Here is a 19,765-nt window from a genome sequence, read left to right on the forward strand (position 1 = left end):
GAAAATGCATATAATGCAAATACTATATATGTTGTTATTTATAGCCATTACATTCTGCATTGCATAATTTTGATAAAAACAGAGCACGAACTCTGCGACCGCGAGCTGTTCGGTCTCGAACTATTCCAAAGCTCCACGAGCGGGAAGTGGCGCTGGCGCCGGTGATGTAACCATGACAACCGTTGGATCCTCGTCAAACAGTTCGTAAAACTGTTATAAATTCTCCGTCTTTTGTGGGGCTTGGTAGCTGTATAACTGACATTTGAACAACATGGAGGACGACACAGAAACTGTGGAACTACCCGATCTCCCAAAGGAGAAGCAGGGAAAAGCGGTACCCGAAAAGCGTCGAAGTGAGACGCCGAAGGCCGGTGGTGCTCTGGAGCCGGAGGCCGGCCAGCCTTGTGCCGATGTTACGCTGACAATAAAAGATGAAAGTAAAATAAAATCCAAACAAAAGGTGGCCAATTACCTTTTAATGCCTGAGATGAACAAAGCTACCATATCGTATTTTGGCAGCGAAGAAGCAGTTAAAAAAGAGAAGAACAGAGCTGAGGGTCAGGAGAAATTCGTCATTCACCCCTACAGTTCATTCAGGTAGGAACAGGAGCAAAGCATCCCGCTACACACAGTGTGGGAATCAGAGCAGGCAACTCACCTGCTACACACAGTGTGGGAATCAGAGCAGGTAACTCACCTACTGTACACTTAGTGTGGGAATCAGAGCAGGTAACTCACCTACTGTACACTTAGTGTGGGAATCAGAGCAGGTAACTCACCTACTACACACAGTGTGGGAATCAGAGCAGGTAACTCACCTACTACACACAGTGTGGGAATCAGAGCAGGTAACTCACCTACTGTACACTTAGTGTGGGAATCAGAGCAAGTAACTCACCTACTGTACACTTAGTGTGGGAATCAGAGCAGGTAACTCACCTACTACACACAGTGTGGGAATCAGAGCAGGTAACTCACCTACTGTACACTTAGTGTGGGAATCAGAGCAGGTAACTCACCTACTACACACAGTGTGGGAATCAGAGCAGGTAACTCACCTACTGTACACTTAGTGTGGGAATCAGAGCAGGTAACTCACCTACTGTACACTTAGTGTGGGAATCAGAGCAGGTAACTCACCTACTGTACACTTAGTGTGGGAATCAGAGCAGGTAACTCACCTACTGTACACTTAGTGTGGGAATCAGAGCAGGTAACTCACCTACTGTACACTTAGTGTGGGAATCAGAGCAGGTAACTCACCTACTACACACACTGTACACACACTCAGGAATAATACAAACACCGCTGGAGTTGGGGGAGGACTCTGCTGTTTATTACAGAGGCATACGGCAGGGGAATTGGTCCTTTACGACGTGTAAAGCAAAGCCTACAATATAGGTTATTGCGAATAAAAGAAAGTTGAATCACTGCTTAGCCAACAGTCAAATGTTACGCGTTTTCAGTTGGCTTCAGCACTGTTGGCCATCCCCGCTCGCAGTCTTCAGTCTCCTCCGATGCGGGTCGGCTTGTCACATCCCGCTTCAGATCCGCCCGAACCCGAACCCGAACCGGCCGGGTCGGGGCGGAGCTGCGTACCCGCCTCGGCACCATCCCCATCCCCACCCTCCAGTTAGGACGTTGCCTTCAGTTCGTTGCGAGCGACCCGATGTGTTTAAACAGGGCTTTCCCCCCTTTCATGCTTTTACCACTCCTTTTCCAGTCTTTCCAGTCGTTTTGCAGCGATCAGCGCCCCGTGAATGGCGCTCTCTGGAGTTCCTGTTAGTGTGATGCATCTGTCGGAGAGCGCGTACATACAGTACATGAGTCCGAGCAGCACTTCCCGCGTCCCCCTCGGTCAGTGTGACTGTTCAAACAGTTCATTTCCCAGCGTGTTAAAAGCGTTGAATTAAAGGTCCAAAATACCTGTATATTAACGTAATTGTGTATGAGATTTGCGATCTGTATCTGGATATCTAATGGTACTACACTGCTTGCAGACACGCCTTTCAACGTGCCTTTGCCTTTTGATTTTGTTAGTGTTGATATATTTTAAGTTTCCTTAATTATTAAGTTTCCTTGATTGTTGAATGCATCCATCCTTGTCTTTTCCCCATCCCAGAAAATACTGGCTTGTGCTTATGCTCCTTATTACCTTTATCAACGTCTTAATTATTCCGCTTGGAGTCAGCTTCTTCACGGAAGAAGTGCAGAGCAGCGCTGCGTGGATCGCCTTCAATGTCATTTCGGACGTCATATTCATCTCGGATCTCAGTTTAAATTTCTGCATCGGCTATACAAGTGACGATGCAGATGTAAGTTGTTGTTTTTTTTGTGAGGCGCAATGAAAGTTGGACTTTTCTGTTTTAAAAATGAAGGTGCTCGTTTTTGTGTTCGTTAAGTAAGGCTCTCCTGGAAGATACAGTCGAAATTGCATTCAAGTGCCTTACAGGTAATGCAGTGCGCATGCAAACCTAAACTGCAAGCCAGTTTATAAGCTAAAAGGACGTAAAACAGGATCAAATGATGCTATGTGGATTTGGCCCTGCTGTGCATACTGCGTGTATACTAACACAAAATACAGCACTACAAAACGAATTGAGTTGTGGTAAGGAGGAACAGATTTTCAGGTGGTTGGATTTAAATCAATATTAGCATATCAAATGAAGATACTCATTTCAGTGCTAAAACAATTAATGCTTGCTGTTGAATTAAATCTCTATTCAATTTATATTTAGATGAATGTAAATATGAAATGCTGGTCAATATCAAAAGTAGTTTCAAGTATACAAATAACTTTGCAAATACGCAAAGCAAAACACATACTACTGTCTACATTTTTATATGAAGCTTTAAATATAACATTAAAAATTGGCTTCTAATGGGAACAAACCTAAACTTAAGAAGCAGTTTTAGATGGTTTCATTTTGATAAAGTACCATCTTATTCTAAATACTTTGCTTTTATCATTTTCAGAATGTTGTGTTGGACAAGAAGATGATCAGAAATCGTTACTTTAAATCGTGGTTCATTCCAGATTTACTTGCAGTAACACCTGTTGATTACTGCTTACTCATTAGCACTGTAAGTATTTATAGTTGTTATTTTCATGTAGGATTCTGAGATTACCAAAACGGAATGAAGTTCATTTAGGTAGTTCTGTTTTCCAAAATACAGTGTGTAATACACAAATATTGTGTGCTTTTATTTTGCAAAGCACAAAATGCAACACAGTTAAATACACATTTAAAAGGGGGTTTAAACCTTAAACAGGTTTGGACAATTCTGTGACTTTCTGCACTAACACATTTCAACCCAGCCAAGTGAAGAAGTTTTGTAAACTAATGCAACAAAGTGATATCTTTGGGAATTTTAGTCTCCACGGAGCCTCAAAAGGCTGATATTTTAGCTGCATTTAGACTTGTCAGTACAAGCTGTCATGACTGAAGACTGACAGTAATTTATGAGAAGAAAAAGCTGGATTCAATGGCACCTGTTGTGACATATCATACCACATCAGATAGTACATTTTAAAGAGATACAGTAACATACTGTTTGTCAAAGTATTCACCCCCTTGGGATGTTTGTACAATTTGATGTGGTGCAAACTCAAACAGAAATGACTTTTTATGGGGTGTTTTGTCACCGATGTATAAAACTTCCCATATAATGTCAACATAGAATGAAAGTTCTGGATACTTTTAACACTTCAGGGAACACTGAAATGTCTTGATTTGATAAGTATTCACTCCCTCTGCTATGATGAAGCAGAAACTCTACCATGAATACCAAGAAACTAGCCGTACAACTCTGTCATAGAATTGTGAGAAGCTGTTAATCTGGGGAGGAGTATGAAAACATATCTGGGGTGTTCAAAGTTTCCTGGAGCACAGTGGGATACAACAATAGGCAATGGAAAGAATACAAAACCATGCAGACGCTTCCTAGAGCAGGCTGTCCTTCTAAACGAGAAAGTCCTTGGTCATTCCAACAGGACAGCAACCACAAGCAGACAGCCGGAGGAACACTAGACTGGCTTCAGAATGAGAGGATGAATTTCCTTGAGTGGCCGAGGCCCAGCCGAGGCCCAGACTTGGATCCAACTGGGAGTTTGTGAAAGGAATAGAAGATTGCGGTTTGCTGCATTCAAGAACCTTAATGTACACGTAATGCCGTGCAAAGGCCAGCCCAAAGCTGCAAGCCAGTTTAAAATATCCGCCAATATTTCCCACCCGACGTGGCAGAGTTTGAGCAAATCTGCAGGGAAGGATGGGCAAAAACCTCCTGATCCAGATGTGCAAAGCTACAGACAAACCCCAGAGCACTCAAACCTGTCACTGCTGCAAAAGGTGCTTCTATGAGGTTTTGACTTAAGGAGGCGAATACTTCAGTGAACAAGATATTTCTGGTTTTCATCATTTTTTCAAATACAATGTGTTGAGTATGTAGTGTGAAAGGAAATAATCAATTTCAATTAAAGATTCTGATGGTCACAACTATTTGCAGTTGTGTCAGGGAGGGTGAATATTTTCTGACTGCACTATAGCTGTGTTTCTTAAATATTAACTTGCACCATTACACACAAACCCAACCTTTTGTTTGTAGCCTTTTTTGTTTATTTTAACATATAATAATAATAACTTACACTTATATAGCACTTTTCTGGACACTGTACCCAAAGCGCTTTACAGGTAATAGGGATCCCCTCCACCACTTCCCCACCTGGATGATGCGACGGCAGCCATAGTGCACCAAAACACTCACCACACATCAGCTATCACTGGGGAGGAGAGCAGAGTGATGAAGCCAATTCATAGATTGGGATTACTAGTAGGCCATAATTGGAAAAGGCCAATGGGAATTTTGGCCCTACTCTTTTCAAGAAACACCTTGGGATTTTTAATGACCACAGAGTCAGGACCTCAGTTTTACATCTCAGGACAGCGCCTGTTTGCAGTATAGGGTCCCCGTCACTATACATTAGGTCCCACATGGACCGCAGGGTGAGCACCCCCCACAGGCCCCACTAACACCTCTTCCAGCAGCAACCTTAGTCTCCCATCCAGGTACTGACCAGGCTCACACCTGCTGAGCTTCAGTGGGCTGCCAGTTGTGAGTTGCAGGGTAATGTGGCTGCTGGCTTGAGTGGGACACTAAAGGAATTAAGTTCCTTCTGTCCAGTCTAATAAGGCTAGCAAATGGTAAAATGGTTAAAAAAATGAATGGTCCTAAAGGCTAAAATAGAAACTCTGGCATACTGCATATAGTATACTGTATATTGAAGGGTCACAGCAGATGATATGTGTTAATGTACTCTACACCAGAAAATTCCATACTTTTCTTGAGAAAAAACTATTTAATGTTATTTAATGTATAGGTTAATATACAATCTGGATTTTCATTGATGTAAATGTTTGCAAAGTTTTATGTTTCTGAAATTAAGCTGTTAGGGATCTCATGATATTAATATTTTGTTGTTTGTAATTTTTCATGATTTCCAACATATATTCAAAAATGTTGTTAAAGTTAGTTATCAAATGTTCTTATATTTTTTGCAACAAAAATTTGATTGACAAGGCATTAAGAATTATTTTTGTACTAGCCTGAAATTAAATGGCTTTTGTTTTGCTTAGTAAGGTTCTGTTTTGAGAATATTTTTACTAAATAAGAGGGTGTATAACAAACGCATTAGATCTGTACATTTTGTAAATCATATTTACTTTAAGCAGTGTTGTGCTTGGATGGTTTTAAAAAGTTTGATTTTTACAATGCTGCTGTTTATAAAACCCTGCTTTTAGATATCTCAGTAGTACACAAGAATACAAAGATCATTAAAATTATTCCAATTTAAATGAATATCTGGGGCACATTTGACCTCTCACCTTATTAACATAAAATATGTCATAGAAAAGAGATGGATTTTTAAATTTTGAGTTAAGGTTTCTAACTGCACGCTATTTTAGAGGTTTTTTTTATGGATTCTTAAAACACCCTTTAAATGCATGATCACATACATGTAATAATCATGTTCTAAACAAGAGGTTTTGCTTAAGGTTCAGTAAAGTTTTTCTTATAGATGTAAGGCAATGCGTATTTATTGGAATTAGAAATTATTTTGCTATGTTTTAAGGCTGCAGGTGCCATTTACACAAAACCAGCTGGATACAGTGGCGTTCGAATGATGCGAATGCTCAAGCTGACAAGGGTATTCAGCTTATTACGTCTGTTCCGCTTTTCAAGACTGCTTCGTTATGCTCGCTACTGGGAAGAGGCAAGTAGCCCCTTTTATCTTTTTAACTTTTTTTGCTGCATAGAAAATGCCAGCCCCTGCATTAAAATAAAGTGCCTGCAAAGGTATTCATACCCTTCCTATGGTGTCCCATTGTATGAAATAGTAAATGGAGGCATTCACATTTTTCATAAATATTTTAATGAAAACTTGAATGCTCAAACCAAAAAGACCACTAAGGGGAAGATAAGTTATAGAAAAGGTCAGCAAAAACTCAAATGAAAAAATGAAATATGTTGGTTGCAGTATGTTGTCTGAAGCAGGATTTTCTCGACAATTTGTCACTTGTACTTGTACTCCATGCACAATATGTTCCCATCAGTCTTGACAATCTCCCCAGGCCTTGCTAATGAGGAACAGGAATAATGCTGCCACTGCTGTGCTTGACAGTAAGGAAGGTGTTGACTTTGTGTTGGGTTTGTGTCACATGTAATGCTTTGCATTTACACCAAAAAATAAAATTTTTCCTTATCTGACACCTTTTGCCACATATTTTACGGTACCACATGCGGTAGATGCTTTGTTGCATACCGAACAGGATTTGGCAATTTGTTTTTCAATTGCATAAAATCCAGTCTTGGTGGAGTGACTGGGATATTTTTGACCCATGAACATTTTCTCCCATCTCAGCGACTGAACACTGCCTGCCTCACTGTTGCACATCCATCCAGTTTCCTCCTTGTCTAGCTGCTCAATTGGGATGGAAAGCTGATATAGGCAGTGTCTGGGTGCCTTCCACATCTTCATGATCAACTGTACTTCATTGTATCCAAATCAGTTTTAATATTAATATTAATTTAATACATCCGTGAAACGTTTCTAATGCTCATCTTCTGATATATTCCTTTATGGAATTTTATCCCTAAGTTGTTTTGAAAGCTCTTTGCTCTTAATAGTTGAATTGTTAATTGAAATTCACTAACTGACTGAGGGACCTTATAGAGATGTAATTATTCTGAAATCATATGCACCACTATCATTGCACACAGAGTCCACTCAGCAAATTGTTTGGCTCATTAACATAATGTTGTTCACCTAAATTCATTTAGGTTTGCCACAGCTAAGGACTTGCATACTATTGCAATCATTATTTTACCAGTTTTCTTTTATATTATATATTTGCTCTTGATTCTGTTTTTCACGTGTGGAGTAGATTATGTATATTTAAATAATTAATGCTATTTCAAAGTGTCATGACTACAAAGTTGAAATGTGAAGTCTGCAAGGGTCTGAATATTTTGCAAGGTACTGACTATACCATTCATAGCTTCAAAAACAATTATCAAAGTTGTACTGCAATAAGTTAAAAAAGAACCATGTACGTACAGTACAGTATGTAAGAAATATGCATATCCTGATCAGTAAGTGTTTTTGCTGAAGAGAGTCTACTGTTCTCCTGTCTATCATAGGTCCATGGCTGGAATGTGGGTGGAATAGCTGTAGCTCTGCACTTCAGCTACATGCTTCTGATCATTATTTTGTTGTGTCACTGGAATGCCTGTATTCAGTTCCTGGTTGCTATGCTGATGGAATTCCCTGAGAATAGCTGGGTGACAATTGATGGGCTCGTGGTAAAGTTACACATTTCTTTTTTTCAAAATGTTCAATATGTACAAGTGTTGCAAAAGTATACAAATAGAACGATCAGAACCACTAAGAATTCAAGAGAAAACATGGAAATTGTCAGTTTAAGTGCTGCTTAAGTGTGGGTTGATTTAGAGATAAAATGATTTTGATTATGTTATAGGCTATGCCAATGTAATCTATGGATTTTTAATTAAATCTAATATATAGAAAAAATAAATGAGCTTTTTATGTATATCTTGTGATACAATATATGTTGAACTATTTGCAGTTATTTATTGGAATGCATAATGGACGGAAATATTAAAGGTAATCTTGTAGGATATTTAGAAAGTCTTTATATTTAGGAATTTCTTGAAGTAACAGTGTTAAATAATAAGGAAAATAAATTGTACATATTCAATGAATCCAAGCAGAGGCCATCCACCTGATATTGGACAGAAATGCTTTTCTATGTCAGCCAGTCCATCCATTCACTCACAAACATAGGCTAATGGTTACTTACAGTTGATACTCTCATTTACACATCACTAACTTAAACTGACAATAGTGCAGATATTGCACTTTTCTTCGGGTTTGGCATCCTGCACCTTTCAAACTGAAGTTCATCCCTGTTTATCAGACCTCGTGTTGTCTATCAGGATCAGCACTATCAGTTTATCAGTATGACCAGCCATTGTGGAATAGCACTCACCACTATCAAAACCCTAGATCGGCATTTCTGTAAAACTGCATATCTGAATAAACCAACTGAAGCTTGCACTAGTGGTTTTATGCAGTTCCGTTCAGTCTCTGCTGGGGTTCTGCCAGCCTTGTCCAACCTGTTTTTTCCTCTGTAGGGCAAATTACGCTAAATAAATTCTTCTGTCTATATGCCACATTAACAAGGATTTAACTGCTTTAAAGATAAGGTTCATATGTAAGGTACATATGACAACATCTTAATGTTGTCATATGTACAGTACATGCACTATGAACACGGTTTTGTTGGGTCTTCACACCTAATGTGACATTACTAAATTTAATATGATTTGACACCAATTTTATTAGATTTACAAAGCATCTGTTGCATAATTTCAGATAGCATGTAGACTGTAGAGAGATTATGGACTTTTGCACTGTATTCAACATACGTAGAGAAGTACTGTAGGTAGACTAGGATCCTAGGTGATGCAAGTAGATACATTTTTATACGTTTTCAAGCCTTCCATCCTGCTATTGTGAAACCAATAATGTGGTTTAAAAATAAAAACAGAAAGATGTGTTCTTTGGACACTTTTTAATTACTGTTTTTTAAAGGTAGATCTATTTTGTTACATGTTCAAACAGGACAAGCCCATCGGCCTGCAGTATTCCAAGGCCATGTTTCGTGCCTTGTGTCACATGATGACTCTTAATTATGGATCTGTTGGAATTCCAAGAGGTAGACGAGCAAACTGTTTAAATATCAGGATTCTTTTCATAGTTTTCTAGTAAACTGGTAAATTTGCATTATAAGGGACATACAGATATACATTTGGTTTGATGGCAAAAATACAAGACTACATATGTTCAGCCTAAATATGTACTATTCTATAACATTCAGGAATTATTTAGGAATTCAATTTAAGCTAATTGCATAAATCACAATTGACAAGTGTACTTTAAAGGATAGTTAAATGATAGGAATTTCATTTTGTCTAAATCTTGTGTAACTGTACATATAATTTCTACATTGTACAGATGTGTGTTTTCATCCTTACTTGGTAATCTATACTGAGTTTAATAAAAATCCTAACATTGCATCATAAAGTGATGAGCTTAAAATTTAATAGTACATACTGTATGTAATTATATATCTTAATCAAAATGAAAAACCTCTAACTTGTCAATCTGAATGCATCCATCCAGATTCCCAAGACCAGTATAGCTTCCCTATACTTTCACTATAAACGTTTAAAAAATAGGAACTCCAGGGTTTTGCCATCACTTGGTGACATTTTACAGTCCCAGGCAAAATCAGAATTGCCAGAGTACTGTCTTCCATCCTTGTTATATGAAAGAAAGATCTTCTGCAGATGTTTTAAAAATGCATAGGTGTTCATGTTTCAATATAATTTTAATTCCTGGATATGTTATTCTACAGGGATGCTATAGCTTGAAAGAGATAACCAGTAAGTCCTGGAAAGGGTCACAGCAACCTGGAGTTGATTAAAAGGAAATCAACTAGGCAAAAATGTTTTAATAAACTGTGAAATATTATGCACTTTTATCAATTCAAATCTCAATTGATTATCAATGCCAATGTCTGATATTATTTTAAGCTCCTTTTTTGCTGTAAGAAACACCTGTGGTGTCATAAAAGACAATTGAACTTTAAAGGTCTTTGTCATCTTATTTTGCTTCCTTGTTTTTTCATTGCTTCTAGGGATTTCGGAAGTTTGGGTTGTTATTCTCAGCATGCTGGTTGGAGCTGTTATGTATACTCTAGTCCTTGCCAGACTTACCTCACTAGTGACACATTCGGCGGCAAGTGAGAGAGTGTTTGATAGCAAGGTATGAAAATCATTTCTGATTGTAATACAGAGAAGTAAATAGTCTTATACAAGACGGTACTTTTGTTTCAAGTCATATTCAGATCAAACTCTAAAAATTAAATTGACAGGTAACATTTTTCAATACTGTTATTAACTGACATTTTGAAACTCCTGGAGATAATCATTCTCTCTTTTGGTTGTGTTCATAATACAACTGTTCTAATTGTAGCATAGAAAGTTTATGCTTTATCTGGGTTTTTATAATTAAAATATCAAGAACAATGTCATGTTCTTTTTGAAATAGTGTGACTCTCTCAGATTTAAAATTTTATGTGCAATTAGTTTAACATAACAATGATAAATAGGTAACTTAATAGATTGGAAATGACAGTGCTTTAAAAAGGCTTTGTCTGTTGGGTTTCTTTGGGTGAAATTCTAGATTATCCCATTAATTGTATTGCATATATATAGTGCAGTATATTTTAATTTGTCTTTTGATATTTTAAGTTATTTTACATCTTTTAAAAGTCTGTTTTTGATGGAATCTAGCCTGATGGATGAGTTGAGTTCCCTGTGATTCAGAGCTGTGCTGTTAATTTTACTGGATGTAATACTGAAGTATTGCTTATATAACATATACATCTTTAAAATATTTTTCTTTTGAAAAAGTTTTTAAAACCGTATAGCTGTTTTATGTATGAAAACGGACAGTGAACAGTTCTCTGAAAAAAGAATACTGTAGCAGAGGAAGGAAACCTTGCCCAAAACCCCAATTCCATTCCATTGTGTTCCAGCATTTTGTCTTTGTTCCATTTAATGTTTAATTACACAGACGATCTTCAGCAGCAAGGTCACATTAGTAATTAAAGGTTCATTTAGTGCGTTCTCTTTCTATCTTGGTCCTTGAGGATTGGGGGAAAAAGGTGATTTACTGAATTGGAGTGGTTGGATTGAAGTCCTGAAATTACATAGGATGTAAATTACCAATGTGACTAAGTCTTAGCCTCTGCTCAGGTTTTTACAGTAGCACCATTTATTTTGCATAAAGATCAACAAAAATGAACATTGTCAGCTCATGTCTTAATACATTATACAGCACACATAATATAAACTAGAGGGCAGTATTTGTTTACTATTGAATCAGAACTGAATACTTATACATGTTAAACAGTACTTAATAACCCACATTTTTTAATGCAACATATTTTTTGTTTAAAAGGAAAATATATTTCTATCTCTGGGGGATATTGATAGGAGCAGATTTTCCATTAAGGCTATCATAATTAGTGGATGTATTTTAATAATGAAAGCCGTTTGCTATATTATTCAGTAACTTCTGAATAACGTTTTGTTGCTTTATTTAATAATGACACATTTTTTATGAGAGCCCTGTTTGTATATACAGTACAAATAAATGAGATATTGTATATGGCTAATAAAGTGATCTTATCTAAATGTAGTTTTGTTACATTTCTCTATGTTTTTAAAAGTAAATACATTCTTAAATAGATGTTCACATTTTGTCTTTTGGGATAGGAAATTAAATGCTTAGCACAGTGAAAGAAAACAGTTTTAAGTACCATAAGATGTTTGATTCGGTAGAGATATGTCAGCATTTTCTTCTTAAATGCGTATCTTCTTAAACTATATATGATCACCTGTTTAGCATGACAAATACAATGTGCTGAATTGTGTTGTGATCTCTTAACACAGTATAATGTTAACAAGGATCTTGGCATAGAATTTGATTTATTGTTAAAAATAATATTTTCCCTAGATTTCAAGTTTAAAATAATACTGTATATCATCATTGTTTGATTTCATCAGGTTGTCATTTCATCAGGGATTACCTTGTAATTTGTGCTCATATATACAGTATTTCCTCCTTCAAACTAACCCTTTCAGTCAAAAAGTACAGTATAAGATTCCACCACTGATGCAGGGAAACACATCAGAAATGATTCCTCACTTTAAAAATAAATGTACTGAAATTATTTTTTTATGCCTAGTACAATGAAGTTAAGGAGTACATGCGCCACCACCATTTACCAAGTAAACTCCGAAATCGGATAATGGATTATTTAGAAAACAGATATCAAGGAAAATGGTTTGATGAAGAGACTATTCTTAAGGAGCTCTCAGAACCTCTCAGACAGGTATAATGAGAAATGTAAAAAAGAACTATACTAACATTAAAAATAAAGCTTATTTATTTTTCTAATCATGTTTTAGCAGGATTAATGTTTCTGTAAGTACTCATTAATCCTAAAATTTTAAAAAATAATCACTACGTTAAAGATGTAGAGGTATCATCAAGAGTTCAATGAAGAACGGAAGATTTATTTATATACATTAAGTATGTATACATTGCTTTTCCTTAGCTCTTGGTTCAAGTTCATTACTCCTGTCTTGTTGGCTATAGTGTTAGCGATACCAATTTATCTCAGGTTAAAGGTAGTTTTTAACACAACATTGTGTATAATTTGAGATAGTGGTGTAATGTCTTGACGGAAATAAACAATACTGATTTTTTTTTAGTAGTTTTCTTCTCATTTATTTTCGTTCTTATCTTCTCTTTAACAGGAAATAGTCAGTTACAACTGCCAGAGCCTTGTGTCTAACATGCCGGTTTTTAAAGATGCGGACCCACATTTCATCACAGCCCTGCTTGAAGTGTTACAGTTTGAAATGTATGAAACTGGAGATGATATAATACGGAAGGGTGCTTTTGGAGACTGTATGTATTTCATTGACAGAGGTACAGTGCTGGTACAGGCTCCGAATCTTCAACAGAAACTGACAGATGGTGCTTTTTTTGGAGGTAATTCGAAGTTTTTGATTAATGCACCTTTGAAAGGTTTTTATGTAGTCAAACTCGTCAAAAGGCCAGGTGTAGCAGTTTCAATAAGAAGTGTTATAACCAGGATGTTCCTGGGTTTATTTCTGGCTCTTTATGATAGTGTGTGATAATCTGAGCGAATTACTTATCCACCTTCTGCTCAGTTTTTGGAACAAGATGTAAAACTGAAATCTTGTTTCAGGTAACTCTGGCAACTCTACCTGATTAAGCATTTCACCCCCTGTCTCTTTACTAGGGAAAAGAGAATTTTAGCTCAATACATGGTATTTTAGACAGCTAAAAGTCAATTACTTTTCATTTTTATAAGGCAAACATCAATGCACAACTTTGAAAGAAAATATATACCGGCATATATTTTAGCAGTATGGACATAAGTGGTCATGTATGGTGAATACCATATTAGGCAGTCTTTAAATTTATTATTTTTTAAACATGAATGAGACTTTGTAAAATTATATGATTTTCTTTGCTTTTATGGTTTTGTTTGTTTGCAGTGGTTCTTACAAAGTCATTATTTCAATACATACAAAGACTTCTATGAAGATATGTTTATGGACTTTATCTGCTTTATAAGAATCAAAGTATAAGACTGCCATCTACTGAACATTTAAAGCTATTTTCAGAAATCATTTTAGACTAGTTGATCATTAAGAATGTTTTGCAGTTACTTGAAGCAGCATTTTAAAAACATGTCTTTATTTCTAAATCAGATATTTTAAGACATTTTTGTTAGCCTTCAAACATTTTTTAAAATACATTAATATTTTACCAAACCAGATTTTGAGGAAATTTTGTTGATATAGGTTTTATTTTTTTCTCTGATGTAAAATAATGTAATAAATTTGTACCAATTAATTAATACTGAAGACATACAGTGGCTATCAAAAGTATACCCCCCTCCCCCCACCATGGACTGTAGAATTTTGTTTTCACTTTTATAGAGTGCACTTTTATACACTGTTATAGAGTATTTTGTGTCAATCAATTGCAAAAAATCCAAATTACAGTAAAAACATTATGATTCTATATTGTAACACAATAAAATATGATGAAGTCCACAGGAGGTAAATACTTTCGATAGCCACTGTAAATTTATAAGAATGTATGAAAGTTTTCAATCGAGAGCTCATTTGGTTTAATGATTCAAGAATTCCAACAACCTGTTTTATTTAAACGGCATCTCTGGTGAGAAACAATGGTAGCTTGGGATCTGGTGCACCGAAAACTGGAGCTGAGCATAATATGCGCTTCAGGGTGTTGAAGACCTGCTGTCTTTTCTTCGTCTGTCGAACGCAATGCCTTTCCTGGTAAGAGATGGAGCCAAAGTCAGTCACAAAGAGGCAGTTGTAAGACGTCAGTCCAAGAAAGACCTTCAGCAGGCTCAATTTCAATTATATGAACCAGCTTTGCACTGCACTCACCCTGTTCTTGTCTGTGGCACCCCGTTTTCCACTTAAGTGATGACCCAGATATGAGATTTCCTACTGTAACAGGTGGCACTTCTCCAAGTGCAACTTGAGGCTAGAAGCTGATTCTTTCCAGGACCAGGGAGTGGACTTAAGGAACACTGTTGAAATAAAGGAAGATAGAGGAGTTAATTTGCCTTATGTACTGTACATGTGCAATGGGATTCTTATATGTGGCACTCTCTCAGGACATGCAGAGTACAACAAGCAACACAGTACAACAGATACCACCAGATGCAGATGGAGTTGCACAATGTACAGTAGACAGCACAAAAATAGTAAATAATAAATAGTCACAGTACATTAGGAAAAGAACAAAAAATACCTGATGGCCAAGTCAGGGGCAGAGTGCAGAGGTGTGTTGGATTCTGAGGCACTGCATACTTAGCTGTTAAGGATGCACACTGCAATAGGGAAGAAGCTGTTCTTAAATCTAATAGTCCATGATGTAATGGTTTTGTACCGCTTGCCAGAGTGCAGGGGGAGACCAGTTTGTGGCTGGGATGCTTGGGATCCTGAATGATAGATTGAACTTTATTGAGATAGTGGATCCTGTTATCTGCTGTGCTGTTGCCACAACCCTTTGTAGAGCGTCTTTGTCATGTATAGTAGCATGGCATACCATACAGTGATGTCGCTAGTGAGGACACTTTCTATGGTGCTGCGGTAAAAGTTCACGAGTAGCTACTTCCCCATACCGCATTTCTTTCGCATGGCAGAAGGTGAAAGTGCTACAGTGGCTACAGTGTTCTGAGACCAAGCCAAGTTGGCAAAGATCTACAGTTTGAGGAATCTGAAGCAGCTGACAGTTTCCACTGTTGTGCCCTTGATGCTGGTTGGGGCGTGGCTCCCTCTGGGTCTCCTGAAGTCCACAATGAGTTCTTTTGTCTTGGTGACATTCAGGGCCAGATTGTTGTCAAGGCACCATCTTGTAACATGCTCAACCTCACATGGTGTCATCATCAAATTAACAGTGGCTGTACAGTCATAAGTGAACAAGGAGTACAGCCTAGGGCTGAGACAGCAGCCTTGGGGAGCTCCAATGATTAGGATCACTGTGGAGGAGATATTGTTGCCAATTATCACCACCTGAGGTCTGCCCATTAGGAAATCCAGTATCCAGTTGCAGATGGAGTTGCTTGAGCCTAGACTCCTGCGTTTTGGGACCAGCTGGGTGGGAACAATTTTGGTAAAGGCCAAGCTGTAATCTATAAACAGCATCCTAATATAGGTGCCCTGCTTGTCTAAATGTTCTAGGGCAGTATGTAGTGTTAGAGATATGGCATCATCAACTGACCTATTTGAGTAGTAAGCAAACTGAAACGTGTCGAGAGAGTCTGGGATAGTGCAAATTATATATGACAATACTTGGGTTTTCACTAGTATTCCCTTGCACTTCATTACTGCTGAAGTGAGTGCCATTGGGTGGTAATCGTTCAAACAAGCTTCCATGGTTTCTTGGGCAGTGTCACAATTGTGGTTTTCTTGTAGCACCCTGGTACAACTGACAGGGACAGAGAGAGGTTAAAAAATATTTGTATATACAATAGATAACTGACCTGCACAGGTGCTAACATAAGGACACAAGGGGAGACACCATCTGGGCCAGGTGCTTTGTGGATTTTCACTCTCTTAAAGGCTGTACAAACTCATGTTTAGAGAGCTGTAACATGATGTCCTCTGGTTCACTGGGAACCTTGATAGTGGTCTGGTGTTCTGAACCTCTAAGAGTGAAAGATGTTCAGCTCATCTGTTAGAGATGCATCAGTGGATGCTATTGCCTTTATAGTTCTCCCTGAAGCTGTTTCTCCAGGTCCTACTTTGATTTGGTTATACAACTCTCTATGCCCTGATTGAAACGTAGCAGTCTACGCTTGAAGTTTCCAGGAAATGTCTTTGTTCATCCAGTGCTTCTGATTGGGGTATATCTGGATCTTCCTGGTAGGAATACATCTGTCTATTGTTATGCCGCGCCCATAGATGGAAATTAGGGCACAGCGAATTAATAATTGCCGGAGTGGGTTCAGCAGTAGAGATTTGATGGGTTATAGAATAGTTTATAAAGTAATGGGGGGAATTAGAATGGGAGGAGTCCTAGGGAATTCCGGAGAAGTCCTGGAAGGAATCCTGGGAAAGATCTGGGGGGTAATCCTTAGAAAAACCTGGAATAAACCTAAGAAAAGACTTGAAAAACCAGCAACTGCACTCACTAGTGTGACTCAATGTCTGAGCCCTGAGGAATGATCCCTCAGGGCTTAAATAGTCTGTGATGTTCCCTTAACTCCCTGATCTCGTTTGAGATGGTCCTGATGGCTCCTTCCATGTGAGGAATGTGGTACAGGTGCACTGGAGCTCGTCAGGGCATCAGTAATTGAGGTAGGATGTGACCACCTCTGTATACCCATTCAGATCACTGGAAGAATCTTTGAATATACACCAGCCATTTTAAAGACGTTTATGAGTTCCTGCTTGGCAGCGTTGGACCTGCACTGCATGGTCTTTACTGCAGGTGGCGTGCTCTTTAGTTTCTGTTTTAAACAGGAAGAAGGAGCACAGAGGCGTGGTCAGATTTTCTGAAATGGACGCATCAGTCCTTTAGAGTGACAATTTAGGTTTTGGTAGTCCAGGTAGAAACACTAGGTGCTGTCCTTTTTGGGGATGATCACAATGGATGACCTTCAAGGACAGCAAATATTTTGGAATTACTGAAGGAACTCGCAGAGATGCTCTCCTTGTTCACTTGTCAGGTGAAACACTTTTGTTGTAGCACAAATGTATTTGTACAATGAAGGAAATGGTGTTAAAAAACACTTTTGTTGTAGTAAACATTTGGAGAAATTAGCATCTATAGGGGTCAGTGGATATACTGCAGCTGTTCATTTACTGTTGCCTGTCATTGAATGAGATGCTCTAAAATATTTGTTTCAACAGAACAAAGATTTACCTAGTGAACAATAATCACAGCTATGATATTTTAAACTACAGTTAATAATACTAAAAATATCCCATATTCTGATGGTAATGAGTATGTTTTACTAAAGTGGCACACAATTTGCTAAATTGATTGCATTTTAAAAGGATTAATTTTGCTGTAAAATAAACACCAAAAACATAAGTGTTGCAAATACTATGTAATGGCTGTGCCTAGTATTTAGATTTTGTGTGGTATGTATGTTCTGATTGAAATACAGTACATTAAGATCATACCAGGTCTACCATAGCAAGTGAATTTGATACTTTCATCTGTTTTTATTAAATACCTTAAGACTATGATTAAGGCTAATATAGCAGAGTGTTTCCTTTTTGAAAGCCAGAGAAGAGCTATATATTAAGACAAACTAAAAACATACATGAATGCATCATTTTATAGCTCCGGAAAACAAAGGCATTTTAAATTTTATTTCTGCAAATGCTTGTTGAATTGACTTGTCTTTATGCCACTCTAATGCATTTTTGTACTTAATACTTTGCATTTAATTATTTTAAATGCAGATAGCCTAAATATTGCCTATATAATGCAGATATTTTAAATCCTAAAGCAACATACAGTGGCACTACAAATTAAGAAAGAATGGCCTTTCTAACATGTAATATAGTGTTCACAGTTTATAGTTTATTTTAGGATTACTTAATTTTTTGCACTTTTTTGCACACAAAATGTTACATGAAATGTACAGTAAAAACCTTTTGTGACAATGTATTATTCTAAAAGTATTCTAAAGGTTATATGGATGATAGAAATTGGATTCAATGAATATTCCAGGTGATTAATATACCAGATCTGACATTTAGGTGCTTTCACCCATAAAAGTGTTTCATTTTAAGCATTCAAGTTTCACTAAAATTAAAAAAAGATTTACATTAAAATAAGCATACATAATTTGTAATTCAACAAATGGAACATCATTTGAAGGGGGTGAACATTTTTACAAAGCCCTTTAAAATTCATATATAATAAACAATATATAATATATATATATAATTGTCTACTTTGTAATTCCAACCTGAGTTGACAATTAAACATTTAACCTAATTATTAATTCTTAATTATTTCTTATTTACAATAATATAAGATTTATCTTAAGGTCTTCTACATACTCAAAGCATTTACGTCATTAAAGTTAGTTACATATAAAAACATTAGAGCCTGGTTAGAGTTGCCCTATTGCAATTAAGTAATTAAATAATTAAAACAATTTATGGAACAAAGAGCCTGGATGAAACAAACCAGAAAATGCAGTGCCCTCCAGTTTGAGAACTCATCTTTGTGTTCTTTTCTCATTTATAAAAATCATGTAAAATTTAGTAAGTTTGAAAAATGAAAACATAATAGGATAAGCTCTTTAATGGCATCATACTGAATTTATCGGGAATCTCCTTTGGATTTGTGTTTTTGGGGACTTCTGAGTGGCTTATTTATTGAAGTTGTTAGTTTGGGGACACAGGTTGAGACCTGTGGTTCAGAAATACTAATTCAGGTCCATGATATGCCATTACCGACTGTAGTGGGAATTCCCCAAATCAAAATGTTCATTTGACCAAGCACCACTGGTGTTGTGCAGGTTTGTGTCAAAGAGTGTATCCTAAACTCGCTGCATAGCATTGAGCCCAGTGAAATCCTTTATCTTCCCCTATTGTATACAAAATTAATTACATCTCTGCAGCTTGCTAGGAACCTCTAAGTCTGAAGTGTTGTGTCTGAAAGCCATATTCTGTCTCCACTAGTGCTTGCACTATGAATAAGAAGGGAGTACAGTAAATGTCACTTGGAAATGTGTAGAGGTCTCGTTCCGCCCATGCTAGTATGATTGTCATTTAACAAATGATTCTCCATTTTGGTGAAATGGATGCATGTTTCCAGCCCTTTTTCTTTGAAAAAATGATTGTGTGATTTTGTCCTGGTTTTAATCCAATATTTTAATCCATTTAAAATACATAAAAACCATGAACATGCTCCAGAAAATCTAATGAAACAGGTAATAATCAAGACATTTACTTGTCACACTTGGGGTCTGCTGAACATTTGTTTGGATGAATTGGAGTACAGTAC

General features: G+C 37.0%; 1 protein-coding gene across 1 annotated transcript in view; it reads left to right on the forward strand.

The window, feature by feature from the left end:
- Positions 1–141: 141 nt before the first annotated feature.
- Positions 142–19,765, forward strand: part of LOC102683634 (potassium/sodium hyperpolarization-activated cyclic nucleotide-gated channel 1-like) — a 32,724-nt gene continuing 13,100 nt past the window's right edge. The window contains exons 1-9 of the mRNA XM_015353072.2: positions 142–597; positions 2,123–2,315; positions 2,977–3,084; positions 6,131–6,271; positions 7,699–7,860; positions 9,203–9,296; positions 10,281–10,408; positions 12,399–12,545; positions 12,973–13,210. Of these exons, the coding sequence (XP_015208558.2) occupies positions 272–597; positions 2,123–2,315; positions 2,977–3,084; positions 6,131–6,271; positions 7,699–7,860; positions 9,203–9,296; positions 10,281–10,408; positions 12,399–12,545; positions 12,973–13,210 (1,537 nt within the window). The 5' untranslated portion in view covers positions 142–271. The remainder of the gene's footprint in view (positions 598–2,122; positions 2,316–2,976; positions 3,085–6,130; positions 6,272–7,698; positions 7,861–9,202; positions 9,297–10,280; positions 10,409–12,398; positions 12,546–12,972; positions 13,211–19,765) is intronic.

This window comes from Lepisosteus oculatus, chromosome 2 (genome assembly GCF_040954835.1).
Source record: "Lepisosteus oculatus isolate fLepOcu1 chromosome 2, fLepOcu1.hap2, whole genome shotgun sequence".
NCBI lineage: Eukaryota > Metazoa > Chordata > Actinopteri > Semionotiformes > Lepisosteidae > Lepisosteus > Lepisosteus oculatus.